We start from the raw sequence: 17755 nt of genomic DNA, 5'->3' as shown, positions 1-17755 counted from the left end.
GAAAGTGACATAAAATCCGTAATAAGTTAGCATTATCAAGGTTACATATCCCATTGTAATATTGAACAAATAAATGCTTGCAATTAAAAGTTAGTTTTACAGTGCAATAGTAACCTCTCCCCTCGACACGCACTAAGCTACTGTTTCTGTTAGTTTCCTTAGCTCTGATAACAGTATAGTTGTTTCATTTCCTGTCTCCTTCTGCCACTTGACCTTTTAATCTCCCATCCTGCCACCAGTCAGCTTAGCATGAGACAGATACTATTTTCACTCCCAAAGATTTGGTTCAGCATTAAACACTGAAACAACTAATGCGGTCTGCTATCCGCACATATCACTTGGTTACAGTATAACAAAACATTATTTGAAAGTGAATGCCGACATCTTACAAATAGTACAATCTTTAAAACTATTTTAAGGTGTACCGAGTAAATTTTTCACCACTCTCTTGAATGTTGTCGAGTTAAATCTGCTGTTTTTGTGTTTTTAAAGTTAAAATCTGAATTGTACGTTGTATTGCTTACTCCAACACTCCAGCACCCAGGTCAGGAACCTCAAAACTAAACTGAAACTCCACATGCGCCCAATGCTGCTTTACCCAAGTTTACTGGGCTTTATAAACCATCTGTATTTATGGTTCATTTGAGAAAATAAAAATACAATATATGCTGATATTTCTGCTTTGATCATTATCTACCATGCCTATAAACTATTCCAACAAAGGCTTCTGAAAATATTTCTTAGGACTAATAGTGGGGAAAGCATATCAGTGTTGCAGAGGCTGCAGTGCACAACAGAACATTAATATTATTCCCCACCTCTTCCCTGGAATCAGCCTTGAAAAGTCTATTCAGAAGCATTTTTTTTTTCTTGAATACCTATTAAAGCACAGCAAATAAATATCAAAGCAACAATAGAGAACCAAACAGATCATACATAAGATATTAACCAAGATGTTAATTAGGAAAATGTAGACAGTATCAATCTAAAAGTGACCTATTCATATAATGTGCTAATTCCATTGAGTTCTGTGGCACACAGCAAGACACCATTTATTTATTTATTTATTTTTTAATGAAGTTTACTTTTCCACAACACTTGGTTACACACACCTCCCAAACCAATTCTGTATTTTATTATTATTTTTTGTAACTATAAAATTGTTTTTGTCATTGCATATTGTAATTATACACAAACTTGAGCACGTTGGTCAGAAAAAAAAAAAAAGTCATTTTTTCAGATTTCATTTTTTTTCTTTTTTACTCGGCGTCTGGGTACCCGTCTCCCATTGAGAATGTCTTTGACTTATTTGTATACTCTCCTATCGAATAGTCCAAGTGGACGCATAAATGCCTTGGGTTTTTCACCGAGGGAGACAAGGTGATTTCTCCTGCGACCTTGGTGTCCTGTGTAACTTCAACTGCTTCATCCAGATACAAAATGGATTGTTTCCAGTGGGTTTCCTGTTTAAATGGGGACGTGCACAGGACTAACGGTCTGTCTTCACCTGGGAAAGTCACCGAAAACCAAATGCATAAAGCATTAACAGAAGAGGAACCAAAGCACTCGCAGTTGAAACTGCCCTTCACGCTTTCAAGTTGTTCTGTGGTTACTGTATGCAAATCCAGCTCGGCAAACTTAGCAGGGTGGGACAGCACATCTTCCATTGTGACGGAGTTCACAGCGATCTCACTAGTCATCATGATGCACTTCCTCGCAAAGTCATACATGCACGTCATATCCACACCATACTGGTCTTTCACCGTGCTCCAGAAATTCAAGCGATCCTCGACCACGGGATCATTTATAGGGGCAATATAAAGTTCAGCTACGGAGGGCAATATGCAACCACCTGGCTTTAGCCATTTATCTCGAGCAAAAAGTACAGAATTCAACATGGATTCGTGCAACAATGCATACCCCATCCACTCGCTGACAATCACATCCACGTTTTCTGGCAGCTCTACTGTCTCCAGCATACCTTTTATGATGGTGATTTTATCTTCCATCTTATTTAACTTCACAATTTCCTTTGCTTGCTCGGCTATAGCACTCGCTTCCACTGCATATACCATTTTAGCCCCAGCATGTACGCAAAAAATACTCAGTACGCATGTTCCTGCACCCACATCCAACACAACTTTACCCTTGATTGCCTTATAGTTCTTTAAAATGCCCAACCTGTACGAATTGGTGCGGACCTTATCTGCAATCATCTCTTCGTGTACAGTAACATCAGAATAGCTTTCGAAATACACGTTATCCTGTGCACTTCTATCCAACTTTCTCTTCTTACTGTTTAGGGACATTTCTATGTATGAAAAAAGCACAATACTGCACTAGCTCAGTCCACTTACGTCTCCTCTGCCTGCTTCGGCAAGACTGTAGCTTGGAATGCTGGGACTTGTAGTTCCTACTTAAGCTTGATTCTTGCAAAAAAGTCATTCTTCACGACTGTCTAAACTACAGCTCCCAGGGCATAATATGAGAACGTATTAAGCGACGCAAAAAGTTGCATGGTAAATTGTACTATTATTATTATTATTATTATTATTATTATTATTATTATTATTATTATTATTATTATTATTATTATCGCTAGAAGTATTTATATTTCAAATTAAATTACGCACCTATTTTCATTAAGTTTTCACGAAAGTATAACATTGCATCAGTCTTATCCTGTCTCTCCTGCATGCTACACACGTGTCAGATGCTTCTTCCTTGACGTGATAATTAATGCCAGCATTATCTAGTGACGGGCGCTTGGAAATCAATGTTGGCAAAAAATGCATGGTGTATATACATATACGTGTGTGTGAAAGGAGGTATAACTGCAGTGTACAAAAACGACAGTGTGTGTGTGTGTGTGTGTGTGTGTGTGTAAATAAAATGTGTTTCTTTTTTCCCTGGTATTTCTTGATTGTCTTAAAAGATGGATGTTCCGGGTTTAAGTTTTACTTGTGGTTTAAAAGACTGCAGTTGTTGGTAATATGAAAACAGTACATTTGAATTATAATTATATATATGATTTATTTAAATTAAGGCTAAGCCTGTGTTGTTTTCCTGTAAACAGGCAAACATCTTCCAGCTGTTCCTGTCAAATACGACATACAGCTCCAAATTGAGATGCAAATTCTGATCAGTTATATCTTTGCAAAAGCCCCACTGAGAGCTTCAGCATAATTGTTTTTGGAAGATGCTTGCTTATAGTTGTTCCATAAAAATTACCAAATGTTTGTATTTTGATACAGTGATTGTTGTATGCAGTATTCTATATGTTATAACAAATAATGTTGTTTTTTTATGTATAATTTAATAGTTAATTTTTTGGTGTAAGGTCCATGTACACAAGATCTACGGAGATTCAATAAACCAAGTGCGTGTTTAACCAAGTTAAAATAATTTCCAAATTCAAATCGTAATGCAATATATGTGTGTGTGTGTGTGTGTGTGTGTGTGTGTGTGTGTGTGTGTGTGTGTGTGTGTGTGTGTGTGTGATCTACCATAGGGCCTAAGGGAAATTAGCTTTTGCTGTCATGGTACATGTTCAACTACCAAAACCAGAACCACAATAGCACAATAATTGTTTACAGCTGAAATATACCAATAGGAGCAGCAATGCAGGGCAGGATTGTAAAAAAAAAGCTGATTCTGCATGGTGGAGTAAGGGTTTAGGTGCATTGACAAGTAAGGGAGAAGGGAATTGTGTTGTTTATATAACATGCACAGCTTAGCGAGTTTACAAATCACACTCGAGTGCTTCAAAGCTCTAAATGATAACCAATGTTTGTCAGTAGAGGTTCAATAGATCAATAGATAGGAACCCATAAGATAAGAGCTCTTTCAAACTGGGAGCTAAGATTGGATTGGATGTATTGTAGAGCAAGAAAAAGGACCTTCAGAAATATATTTACTACAATAAAAACAATATAAACAATAAAAACAGCAAAACAACATTTTTAAATTTAAAGCAAATAAAAGCAAAAGATAAAGAACTCAATCCAAATAAATAGGAATAAAACTACATAAGAAAGAAATATTACAAAGATATGAAAGCCCTATTAAAAAAATATGTTTTTAATTTATTTTATAAAATTATCAATGTCGGTGCATCTCTCACTGTGAATTCCAGAGTTCCTGTGCCTTATGACTGAATGCTGTACCTGTCCTTTGCTTTAAAATCCTTGGGACAGATGTCGTATTGCTATTATTTCTTGTCGTTCCCAGTCACACCAGAGCTCAACATTCTAATCCTGAAAAATAGTGCTGCGTCCTGTAGAAAGGGACATTTTTTTTTAAACTGTAAATGAAAAAATAAAATAAAACAAACTCAACATTCTGGCTGTATAGCAGTAAGTGTGGGCAAAGTTAGATCTTCATAGTCAAACCTGCTGGGAGAGGCTTAGTTAGCTGTGAGCAGCGCCTATTACTCAGAGCACCCCTGCAATGTGTGACTGCAGGTGGCCATTCTTAATCAGCAGCAAAGTACATGAAAACATCTCTGCAGTCATAGTGTTTTATCTCCTTCTTTTGAAAGGAAACAACCAATTCCATATCCCACTGCAATACAGTTCATCTTTGAAATTTCCACAGCGGGCATTCAGGCAAGAAATGTGCATGTGGTTCTTTGCTGATGAATAAAAACATAATGAATAGAGAATTGTTTTGATCCTGATGGACAATGAAACTTGACATTTCTTACCAGGCCTTTAACACAGATACTGTTGTGACTCCTTATTCTGTGAGCACATAATAATCTGATTATATAATGTATCAATCAGTCATTCCCTTTTCTCTCTGTAGTGCTACTGTTTTGAAGTGTGAATTGTGTACAATTTCTATAAATATTTAACCAGTAGCCCAACAAATCATAAAAGTAAAATAAGACACAAAGGGCCTCATACACTAAAGGGTGGTGGCATGTTTACCACACGGTATTTCTTCCATCATATTCACTATTACTGATACCACGCAGTAAATGGTATTTACCTTAAGTATTTTTGCTGCTTCTCATTCATTACCTTGATTCAGTAAGGGGTGGTAAATTTGCCACTGCCTTTACTACGTGCTAAAATTACCACTAATGGGAAGCAGGCGATAATGATTTTTGCTAGCTTCTCCGTTGTTTTCCATTTAAACTATGTCCAGTGCTTTTTGAGGATCTCCACGGTACGCTGCAGTGTCCTGATGGGTCAAGGCAAAGAACACATTGGAATGCATTAATACACAGGGAAAAGGGAAACATACCACCCTTTAGTGAATGAGGCGCGGAGACTTAAGCCTAATCTAGCATTATTTATTTTAAATTGTCAAGTTATGACTAGTCTTTGTGAGGGCTACTAAATATTGCTCCTTTTGATGCAAAGCCTTGTACAAATATTACATACATTATTATCTAAACAAAGTAAAAAATAAAATTAAAAAAAATGACAGTGTGGTTCCCACCAAACAGAGTGTATCTTGTCAAAGAATTCCAGTCTTGGAGGTAACGTACCAGTCACAAGGTGCAACAAAACTATCCTCTACTATTCAATAGAATCCTGTAGTATAGTGAGGAAATCTCCATTTCTGTTGCACAGGTAATCTACATTAGAAGAGCATTGGTCATCTACTTCTGTAGATTTCACTGTAGATATAAGGGTTTAAAATGCAAACTTCTCAACTATTAACATTGATTATAGACAGTACTGTGTACCTTGTGGGAAGTATAATCTATAAGAATAGGCTGTCATAATCAAAAAATGCACATTTATCATTTATTGTAACCATATATGTAAACTGCATATCATTCAGCTGTAGCAGCTGCAATGGGAATTCACTTTTATGATTGTTGGAGAATATGTTCACTTTTAATTAAGGGTTTTTATATCGGCGGCAAATACAAACCAATATTTATCACAATTTTTTGCATCTGTTGTTCACTCCCCCCCCCCCCCCCCCCCCCCCTCCCCCACAAAGTATTCATAATTTGACTTTTTATTCCCTGACTGTTACAGTAATTAGATTGTCAGGAGTGGATTACTTTTGTAAATGTCCTCTTATTGCTTTTGATTATATCATATAATAGGGATGTTGCTTTTAAGAGAACATCATTTATCAAAGGTCAGGAGCAATCTAAATCAAATCTGCTGTATTGGAATGTTAATATCACACTCCTTTCTTCCAAAATAAAGGTCTATGAGGTCTGCACTTAAGCATCAATTACCCGGAATTCATCCGTAACTTAAACATTCAAACATAAAAAAACTGAGTACAACTAGAGAAATTTCTAGTAGACAAACACACAGAGTCTTACCTAATAAAAGACGTAGCATGGAGTGCAGACTTGTGCGAGCGTGGCTCAAATGCTGGCCCACTGGGAGCACTGCAATGATGTGCTGAGCTCTTGTGGGTAAGAGAGGAAGTTTATCTAGACTGGGCATCTCCTCTGGAGTAGAGTAGCTTAGCAGCGTCCGTTGTTTAAATTCACGTGTGGGAAAAGATAATTGGCTGAACAGCCGGATTTAACATCTCCCATTAATCTTCAGTCTAAGTGGGTTGCATCAATGAGGCATTGTTTGAGCAACACATTTTGAATTGATAAGAAATTAGTTGGGGGTAACTGAAAAAATTATAAAATGAAAAATATACTTATTAAAACTTGAGGTGAGCAGAGGTGATTTAACACTACCTTGTTACCCAAGTATGCTTTTGGGTAACTTCAAGTTGGGCCCACATCTTAAAAATCAATTGCTTAGCTCCTCTGCTGTTTACATCACTTTAGATCACAATACTATCAATATTTATCTCAGTCTTTTCGTTAAAAGCTTGATACATTTGTACCTATCTGTCTATCCATCTATCTGTCTATCCATCTATGAGGCCCTATTCTTTGTGGACCTTACCTTGATATTTCCCACTGTATGCACATTATACATTGCCTGTGTTGTTTCCCTTGTCAGTAATGCAGTATCCTGTCCTCATGCATGCTTTGTTTGATTTCCATCTTGGGGCTCTGTTGATAGCATCAAAGTGTGGACCACCTGCTTTGTCTTTGATCATTCATGACCTTTCTAGAGAAGAGTCTACCACTGTAAGTGCAACGCTGACCTGGAAATGACTTTAAAGAGAATAGAACAGATCCATATTCCTCGTGAGGAAATGGCTATTCATTGTATCACTCCATATTATATAAGGATTAGGACCAGAATTTATGATATTTCCTGTGTTCCATAAAAATTGCAACAGCAAACTGACCATCTATTTTATATCTGTGCTCGAAATTTCAAATAATATTATTGGATTGAAAAGGTCTGTCTAGCTCTAGAGGAGCAGGATTTGAGAAATTGGCCAGTATTTATATTTGAAAGCAAGAGGATGGAAATCAAAATCAGAAGACCAAACAAAGGAACTATCATTTTGAAATATATTTTTATTGGAGACATATATTTGACAACAAAGATAGGTAGCTTCATACTGTGAATCAAGGCAGTCATGGGGTTTTAGTTACAGAAGAATTTTTTTTTTATTTATTTTTTTATTAAACAATAGTAATTAACTAATTGGAAGTAAAAACGTGTTCTGATCTTCATCACGAAAGCTGTTTGTTTTATTAGTTACTGTATAAATTGTATACACATCTACCTGTATTAACTAAGACAATTAGATATACAAAATAACCACAACACAGGATATTATCTGGTTTCAACAGACTACAAAAAATAATGGTAATTTTAGTTTGTACAGTTTTTTGTTTGAATTCTGTATGTTTGTATAAGCTTATTAACAAGCATTGTTATGATTTATGTGTTTGTTATGTGATACACTAAACATTCTAGAAATAACATTTGAATCATAAAACTATGTTAACACTTTGCTAGTTCTGGTTGGAAGTTTCCCTCCTCTCACAAACTAAGTAGGTCAGAGAGTCCCAAAGTGGATTTATTTTTTGACTATACCTAAATCATAGCTTCCGGCACAGCATGCCATGGCTGGCCCAGCAGGCAGAAGACCCACCAATATGTAAATTGTTGCCGCAAGGGACATATTGCTGTTCAGTTGCTTACTGTACATAGTTGAAGTGTGTTTCTTCTCCCTTGTTCTGTATGTGCTCCCAGTGTCTGTCTGCCTGTTGTATGAGAGTCTGGAGGCTGTTTGTGCTATGTCTGTGTATTCACAATGGCTCTGTTTCTTGTCTGTGTAGTGGGCTGAGCCCTCTCAGCCTACTGTGTGGAATCCTGCTCTCACTCCTTTGTGTTGCTGTCTTCCTGGTTAGCAACTTTGCACTAAAGTGGCAAGGCCTTCCCCAGGCTTCTGGTTCTGTTGCCTAATAATTTTCTTAGAGCAACTTTTCCTTGGCTTTATTATTGACCCGACAGGTGGCGTCTTTTTAAAGATGAACTTTTTTACTTGAGTTCCAATTCCACATATGAGAAAAAATAACAGTAATTGCAGTTGGCCACTCTCCAAGAGACTGAATATAATATAAGGCTCACATAAGGATCAGTATTCTAAATGTATAGTAGCACTTTAATAGGGCATGTTACTTACTGATCAATTAGTGCTAAGTACAGGCAAGACACCAGTACTGAAAACGCAAATTCATCTGAAACATAAGAGAAATGTCAGAATGTGTTCTTGGAACTAAGCAACGGTGGAAAGTGAAAGCTGATTCAGTGGAAGGTAGACATGCCTAATGTACAGTTGAATAAATATATTATATTACCTTTACAAGTACTGTATATGGTATATTAAAAAAAAAAAAGAAATGTTACACTGAGCTGGAGATAACTATAGCCGTAGTTAAGTTTGCTCCTTTGCCTTGCTATCAAAAGGTCAGGAGTTTATAGTCCCAATCTGCTTGTCAGTCAGGATGAGATTTGCACTCAGGGGCATTGATTTTCTGGATCTGTAATGCAGATGGCATGGTGTGTGTGTGTCTGTGTGTGTGTGTGTATTTTTTAGAGGTTACTGAATTGCCAAGCTTCCCTTTCCTTACTTGTGGGCTCAGTGATTAATCTTCAGGGGAGGTTCAAGGGAACTTGACTGTTGATCAGACGTGGGTTCTAACATTGGCAACCTCATATCAGCCCCATGGTATTCCACACCACCATTCCCAGAGTGCACTGTTGTGGCACCATGCCAGTGTATTTGAGAGGACAGAAGAGCTCTAATGGATAACAAAATCACAATATATATTTAAAGCCAAAAGGAAATGACACCAGAGCTTTCATATTTTCTTAGCCCCTTTCTTTTGGTTTTTCTTTTACTGCCGTGTGTACTTGCTGGGTCTTTATTGCGAAAGTCTCCCTCTTTATGTACTGTAATCAAAAGTACATAGTGTGATAAGCTTTGGTCTGTACACACTGCAGTGAAGGAAACAGCTTTCTCACCAGACATTTAAATTGTATTCAACAGGACATAACCTGTTAATGCTGGGTATCTGTTTAACAAAGTAGGTGAGAAGCCTTGCGGTTAAGCCCTATTTAGCATTGTAAAAAGGGTATTGGGCATTCAAGAGAAAACCATTTCAATGTCTTAAGGAGATGACCTTGGATACAACCGATATGAATAAAAGAATCTGAGCAGTTGTAGATGAACTAAGCATTATAATGGGAAGAATTAAATGAATGTCACCAAAGTAAATAATAAATGAACCTGCATAGAAGTGTGAAAGGAACTTTTTTTTTTATCACAGGAAGATAATTTAGAAACTGTGGCTTAAATTTGCACTAGCCTTACAACAAAGTTGTAATCTCTTTCACTTATGTGAAACTAGGTTCTTGTTATCTACCCTTTTGTGTCTTTTGCACGCAAGATACTTGTATCACAATTGATACTCGTTGCACGTCACATATTACATGCACTTTCCCCTGCTTACCATGGAGTGAACACGTTACCCAGGGGTGAAATTCTGTACAGTACTGGGACTTATTTTAATGGTGGGAATGGGTACCAGGACTTTTCAACTCCTCTCTACAATATTATCTCAATCGGCGCCGCTATCCAGATTTCATTCAGCACAGTCCATGCTGCTTGCATTCTGATTCTTCATACGGCTTCTGTTTCTGTTAGATGCTATTGGACAACATTACTGCCAGTACAGTACTGGGACTTATTTTAATGGTGGGAATGGGTACCAGGACTTTTCAACTCCTCTCTACAATATTATCTCAATCGGCGCCGCTATCCAGATTTCATTCAGCACAGTCCATGCTGCTTGCATTCTGATTCTTCATACGGCTTCTGTTTCTGTTAGATGCTATTGGACAACATTACTGCCAGTATAATAACTGCATGTTGATTGGCCGAGCTTTCATTCTGATCAGATTTCATTTTGGCGTAAGTCACAAATCTCCGCCCATTTCGCTTTGTGTCAGTGCTCATTCATTGATCAACGAGAGAAGACTTTAGCAGTGCAACGTGAAAACAGTGATGTGAATTATTTTCTTTAGTGTGGCAGAGAAACTATTTGAAATATTTTTGAGTTTTCTTATATATAACAAGAGAGGAAAGAGAGACTCTGCCTCCACCGGGTCCTGGCTCTACCGCACCTGCTGTTGAGTTGACGCTGGGCTGACCTTGCTTGCCCACTTGTTGTGCGTGGCCAAAAATGTATTGTATACCTTACCCTTCAGCATCTGTTGTGTGTGTGTTGTTTTTCCAAAAAAATAATAAGAATGTGTGCTTCCTCTTCAGGGTCTGAATAGCCCACTGTAGAGTTGACTTGCATACATTGACCACTCTGTATACTGTCTGCAGGCTGTGCTCCATGCCGCTGTAAGCTACGTGCTGCTCTGGTTGTGTGACTACACGCGATCCAGAACTATACTGTCTGTAGGCAGTTGCATTCTAGACGCTGCCTCAGTTGTGTGACTGCAGACGGTCCAGACTAGACACCTGGTCCAGCAGCCTTCGGTGCCCCTGAGCCTCGATGCCTCAGTGCTTTGGTGCCTCAGAGCCTTAGTACCTCGGTGCTTCAGCACCTTCGTTGCTCAGACTCTCCCTGCATCGATACCTTCAGTGCCCTCGGTGATTCAACGCCTCAGAGCCTCGGTACCTCGGTGCTTCAGCGCCTTTGAAGCCTCGATGCCCCAGAGCCTCGATGCCTCGGTGCTTCGACACCCTTGGCGCTCGAACGCTCCCTGCATCGGTACCCTTGCTGCCTTTGGTGCTTCAGTGCCCCAAAGCCCCAGTGCCTCGGTGCCTCTGCCCCTCGGTGCCCCAGACCTCAATGCAGCAGTGCCCAGGCACCCCTAGTGCAGATGCTCCAGGTGACGCAATGTCCAAATTCCACCCTTGCAAGTCCTGTGGAGGGGTGCTTCCCCAACAAGACAAACACCTCCTGTGTGTCAAGTGCTTGGGGATGCAGTACGCCTCCTCCTCCTTAGGAGACAAGATGTTCTGTTCGATCTGCGCAGCATCCCAGCCTCGGACCCTGCGCAGGAGGCTTGCAGAGTTCACAGGAGCGGCTTCCTCAGCCAGCTCGGCTGAGCCCTCTGCAGCATTGGGAGCCCCTCCTTCAGGGGTCAGTAAACCACAGTAATTCTATTACTTGACAATATTTTTTTTGTCACTAGCTTGCAGACATTTCAATGGCAGGGATTAAAAAAACAAAACAAACAAACAAAAAACATGATGTCTACTTTTATACCTGAAACGTTTCTGCCTGAAATACACAAGAAAAAAATGTATAACTAACTACTATTTTTTTTTGTTATTTTTGAAGGCTTATTTTGTATTTAAAAAATGTATTGTGTACCAATCTGTACACATTTTAAAAGTATTTATTAATTGTCACTCATTTTCTATGTTTACATGTTGGGAAAAAACAAACAAAAAAAAACAGAACCACAGGTCTGCTCCACCCGGCTGCACATATGAGTACCTGCACTTTTTTGTTGAGAATTTCAACTCTGAAGTTACCTGTAAGGTGCCTGTTATTTTCAGTGTCTATTATTATTATTATTATTATTATTATTATTATTATTATTATTATTATTATTATTATTATTTTTATTTTTATTATTATTATTATTTATTAGCAGACGTACGCCTTACCTTTCACACTGGCACTCCTACCCAGGTCCGGACCCGGGTCCTGGATAACTGGGTCACAATCCTGCGTAGTGTGAAACCATGTACCTTGGTCCCAGAGATCCACCACAGGATGTGGGTTGACACTCTTTGACCCGGGTTAAGTGAGACAGAATGCTTGACGACCGTTCGTGAGCTGAACAAACAGCCATGCCTGCGTGAAAGTTTCACTTCCGCAAGGAACATTTCTGTTTAATCTGTTTAGCCATATTTTTGTTGCTCGAGACACACCATGAGCCAGATTGCAGCAGGGATGAAGACACATGTTCTCTAATCAACATTTGGGAAGACGGTTCAATCCAGAGAAGCTTGGATGCAAGAGTCTGTAACAAGCTGCTTCCGGGGCATTGATACGCACATTGTTTACTTGTGTCTGTCACCCTGGTCAACCCTGCTTTATCACAAGCAGTGTGAAATTGTGTACCCGACCCGCATGACATCGTGTCCTGCCCGGGTAGGTTCTGACCCGGGTAGATCATGCCAGTGTGAATGGGGCTTTAGTAGCAGGACCTAAAAAAAAAACCTCTTGCCAGTTGTTCTGAGGGCACTGAATTCCAATCCATTTCACAATAGGGAATCTCAATAAACAAATGTTTATGTCTGCACTCTTACAAACCATAAGTCCCACAAGAAATCACAAAGTCTAAAAAAAAAACCACACAAAAAAAGAAAAAATCATGAATTTTAAAAGAATTGCTCCAACTCATTGGAAAACCTGGCGAGGGAGATGTAAAATTCAATGTGTTCACTTGTTTGTTCTCTGGCTTCAAACTATATAACTTCTTAAATTCCTCTAGAGAGTAATACAAACCTAATGCAGCAGGAACAACAGGGAATCTGGTTCAGTAACAAAGAAAAAAAGTAATATGAGAGGTGGCACTGTAACAATTTTTAAAGTGGGGGTGCTGAAAGCCATTGAAAAAACTGTAACCCGTGTATATGATGGAAGCCACCCCTAGTTCCAGCGCCCTTGAATATGAGGCAACTGCATATCTGAAGATAGGGGCATATGGTATATCTAACTAAATTATTCCACTTCTGTAAATATTAAGTATTACTTTAATTTATCCAATTTTCCTAAATATAATATATAAATCACATTATGGTAAAAGTGTATTGAATGTTTTAATGCTATTTTTTCAACGTTATAAAAGAATAAAATGTACAGACTTCAGTGCTGTACTTTGAAAACATGTGAGTCATTGGAAAACCATTGATTGGTTACTGAGCCAAAGCATGAGGCTAAGTTTTTTTTTTTTTAATTCTCAGAAGCAACTCAGTTTCTCGGGAACCAATTGCAGCCTTTCCAATGAGTTCCATTTTAACATAATTATATTTTTATAAATATATTTTCAGACTAAATGGCTGGGCATGCAGGTCTTGAAAAAAAAAACATGAAAGCTGCTATAATGTTTTAAATAGTATTTTATTTTTACTTTAAAAATGCATAAATTAAATAAATCAGGGTTTCAATAATAATGGACTGTGCATGACCACAGCAAGCAGGTTTTCTATATAGACAGTACATGTCTATTATTTACAATCCCTAGGGGCGGCTTTCACAGCAGTCAGCAGCATTGATATTTATCCAGAGCATCTTGGCCAAGCTTTGTACGAAAAACTCTTTTCAGAAACAGTCTTGGATGATGCTTCCAATTAGTGGTATTTTTCAAAGCAATTAATTCCTCTAATGGAACCTGAATTCTGATTACAGTTTATTTGTGATTGTTTGGTAACAAATCCATCTTGACTTCTTTGCAGAACAAGGACATATACCGTTATGCTGAACTGTCACGCATGTTATTATTACATGCTGTAACAGGGGTGTTTGTTATGTCTGTGGGCCGTCACTGATCAATAATGAGACAGACACAGAGCATTGGGTGTTGAAACGCCGCAAAGGTGTGCAGATTTAATTCAACACAAGTGCTGACACTAGGGTATCAGCAATAGTAGCCCTAGTGTCATATTTAATAAAGAAAATAAAACAAAGCTAAAAATAAAAGTTTGCCACACAAGGTGAGCGCTAGTCTCACTAAAAGAGACATCCTGCTCCAGGAACCTAGTACTCTACGAAAACCCACTTTATACACTGTTTGGGATCAACCTCCACTAAATTAACCTACTTCTGGGCTCCCGGAGTCCTGGCCTTCTCACGGCGACTCCTGCCTCTTCACACAGCCTCGGCTGGGCTATGCCTGCACGAGCACCGTCTTGCAGTTGAAGGGTTCCGTAGTAGTTAATCCTGCAGAGCGGACGCTCTCCTGGGTTGTGGTCGTGTGCAGGGGTAGATGCTCCCGGGGTTAGTGCTGGCTCCATAGCTTCAGCTCCCGGGGTGATTCGAGTCTGCAACACAACACGAAACAAACCACAGCAATCTTTCGCTCTGCCCCGTCTATATGGCTATTGCTGTGTAGTAGCCTCAAACATTTTGAGCTCCGCGCAGCCTCCTGAACACGTCCCCCACCAATCCGGACCTCCTGATCGGCCTAGCGCTGGGCGAGCCTACCTGCTCAATTATTTCCTTAGCAACGTGTCTCCTGTTGCTAAGGAAATAATATTTGGCCATGTTATTATAGTATGATAGAGTAAATATGGATACATGGATAAATAGTGGTAAAATAAAGTTATAAAAACAGTAAACAGTAGTTTTCTGCTATTTTTGCTGACCAATGTGACAGAATGTTGGCTCATCACTTGTTATCCCATTAACCAATTCAATAATTACAGCCCCCTTCCCAGCAGGACTGCTTGCAATCTATCATAGGATCAATTACATTACAGTACAATTAGATTACATTACGAAGCACAACCTGCAAATATGACAGCCACAAAGGAGGTAAAAAGAGCCGCTGCGCGCATCAAACATCTTAAATTAAATACAATATTTTCTTCTAAATAACTAGCCTTGGTCATTAATGGGAATTAGATATGTTTCATTTTTGCATTACCAGACAGACTAATGAAGACAGTGAAATGCAATATTCAGGGAGCTTGTTTGCATGCCATGGATGATAAAATGCCAGTTACTGCTCATAGCTTTAAATAATGAAAGCTTCTGCTCCATGTTGCTGTTCCTTTATTTTCAACATCCATTACTCAGCCTCCACCGCATCACTTAAGACACTTTGTACTGCAACCACAGATTAAAGATGGTTATGCAAAGACTGTCCCAATCAACGCTTTCTAAAAAATAAACAAGGTGTTTCTTGACAGCTCTTTCATGATATTTTTGGAAAGGTGATAAAAAATCTTCACAATTATTAGAGAAGTCTTTATGCATAGGATTGTATTAGGTTTGTATAGGTATGCAGCTTTCTTTCAGTTTTAGTTCTATTTGGCAGAAGCTAAGGGCTGGTTGAAGCCCTGCTATTTGGGGATATGAAGAACTAGACAGGCAGGAAAGTATTGTGTATGTTATTGTAGAGTGTCTGACTGTCCAATACGGTGCATGATTTCAGAACTAAGGACTACTTGTGCTATCTCCACCAGGTCTTTTCAACAACAATTGCAGTGGCCATATACATATGCTGCAGGTTGATACAGAAACGGGGTAGTCATGGTAACTAATCTCATTTATTTTACCCAACCTTTGTAATTTATTCAGCTGACTGCTCAACATCCATATATTGGCCAGACAGTGCATCTTATTTTGAAATCATTAATGGCTTGTTACAGTATTATCTGGCTACACTACTTTGTATTTCTGTTTGCAATTTTTTTTTTTTTCAAATACTGGTTGTTTTTAAATGCTTTATGAAGATATAACTCATATACAGTGCCTTGCGAAAGTATTCGGCCCCCTTGAACTTTGCGACCTTTTGCCACATTTCAGGCTTCAAACATAAAGATATGAAACTGTAATTTTTTGTGAAGAATCAACAATAAGTGGGACACAATCATGAAGTGGAACAAAATTTATTGGATATTTCAAACTTTTTTAACAAATAAAAAACTGAAATATTGGGCGTGCAAAATTATTCAGCCCCTTTACTTTCAGTGCAGCTAACTCTCTCCAGAAGTTCAGTGAGGATCTCTGAATGATCCAATGTTGACCTAAATGACTAATGATGATAAATAGAATCCACCTGTGTGTAATCAAGTCTCCGTATAAATGCACCTGCACTGTGATAGTCTCAGAGGTCCGTTTAAAGCGCAGAGAGCATCATGAAGAACAAGGAACACACCAGGCAGGTCCGAGATACTGTTGTGGAGAAGTTTAAAGCCGGATTTGGATACAAAAAGATTTCCCAAGCTTTAAACATCCCAAGGAGCACTGTGCAAGCGATAATATTGAAATGGAAGGAGTATCAGACCACTGCAAATCTACCAAGACCTGGCCGTCCCTCTAAACTTTCAGCTCATACAAGGAGAAGACTGATCAGAGATGCAGCCAAGAGGCCCATGATCACTCTGGATGAACTGCAGAGATCTACAGCTGAGGTGGGAGACTCTGTCCATAGGACAACAATCAGTCGTATACTGCACAAATCTGGCCTTTATGGAAGAGTGGCAAGAAGAAAGCCATTTCTTAAAGATATCCATAAAAAGTGTCGTTTACAGTTTGCCACAAGCCACCTGGGAGACACACCAAACATGTGGAAGAAGGTGCTCTGGTCAGATGAAACCAAAATCGAACTTTTTGGCAACAATGCAAAACGTTATGTTTGGCGTAAAAGCAACACAGCTCATCACCCTGAACACACCATCCCCACTGTCAAACATGGTGGTGGCAGCATCATGGTTTGGGCCTGCTTTTCTTCAGCAGGGACAGGGAAGATGGTTAAAATTGATGGGAAGATGGATGGAGCCAAATACAGGACCATTCTGGAAGAAAACCTGATGGAGTCTGCAAAAGACCTGAGACTGGGACGGAGATTTGTCTTCCAACAAGACAATGATCCAAAACATAAAGCAAAATCTACAATGGAATGGTTCACAAATAAACATATCCAGGTGTTAGAATGGCCAAGTCAAAGTCCAGACCTGAATCCAATCGAGAATCTGTGGAAAGAACTGAAAACTGCTGTTCACAAATGCTCTCCATCCAACCTCACTGAGCTCGAGCTGTTTTGCAAGGAGGAATGGGCAAAAATGTCAGTCTCTCGATGTGCAAAACTGATAGAGACATACCCCAAGCGACTTACAGCTGTAATCGCAGCAAAAGGTGGCGCTACAAAGTATTAACTTAAGGGGGCTGAATAATTTTGCACGCCCAATTTTTCAGTTTTTTATTTGTTAAAAAAGTTTGAAATATCCAATAAATTTCGTTCCACTTCATGATTGTGTCCCACTTGTTGTTGATTCTTCACAAAAAATTACAGTTTCATATCTTTATGTTTGAAGCCTGAAATGTGGCAAAAGGTCGCAAAGTTCAAGGGGGCCGAATACTTTCGCAAGGCACTGTATTTATGAGTTACTTCCAAATATGTCAGAAACTTCAGTCTGCATGTCACACTTCCAATTTTACATTCACTATATCTTGAGATATGCTTAAGCAATTGTAGCAAAGGGCATATTTTAGAACAAATTAATATTATTGATAGAATCAGAACATGGGGGTAAATATTGTTTAGTCTTTCTGTTTGAACGGAAGTCTGTCTGTATCTAACTCTTGGCTGTGTAATGCTAAGGACCTTCTTTGTCGCAAGTTATTGAGTCTAGCAGATGTGTGTGT

The 17755-nt window shown here is 38.8% G+C and overlaps 1 protein-coding gene across 1 annotated transcript; it reads right to left on the bottom strand.

Moving 5' to 3' along the window:
• Positions 1-613: 613 nt before the first annotated feature.
• On the bottom strand, positions 614-2402 carry LOC117417347 (protein arginine N-methyltransferase 6-like). Its single transcript, XM_034029441.3, has one exon. It carries the CDS (start codon positions 2307-2309, stop codon positions 1260-1262), a length of 1050 nt encoding a protein of 349 aa, XP_033885332.2. The 5' UTR covers positions 2310-2402; the 3' UTR covers positions 614-1259.
• Between the last annotated feature and the right edge of the window lie 15353 nt (positions 2403-17755).

Source organism: Acipenser ruthenus, chromosome 12, assembly GCF_902713425.1.
Source record: "Acipenser ruthenus chromosome 12, fAciRut3.2 maternal haplotype, whole genome shotgun sequence".
Lineage (NCBI taxonomy): Eukaryota > Metazoa > Chordata > Actinopteri > Acipenseriformes > Acipenseridae > Acipenser > Acipenser ruthenus.
Note: the sequence above shows the minus strand (reverse complement) of the source record. Positions and strands in the feature narration are given on the sequence as shown.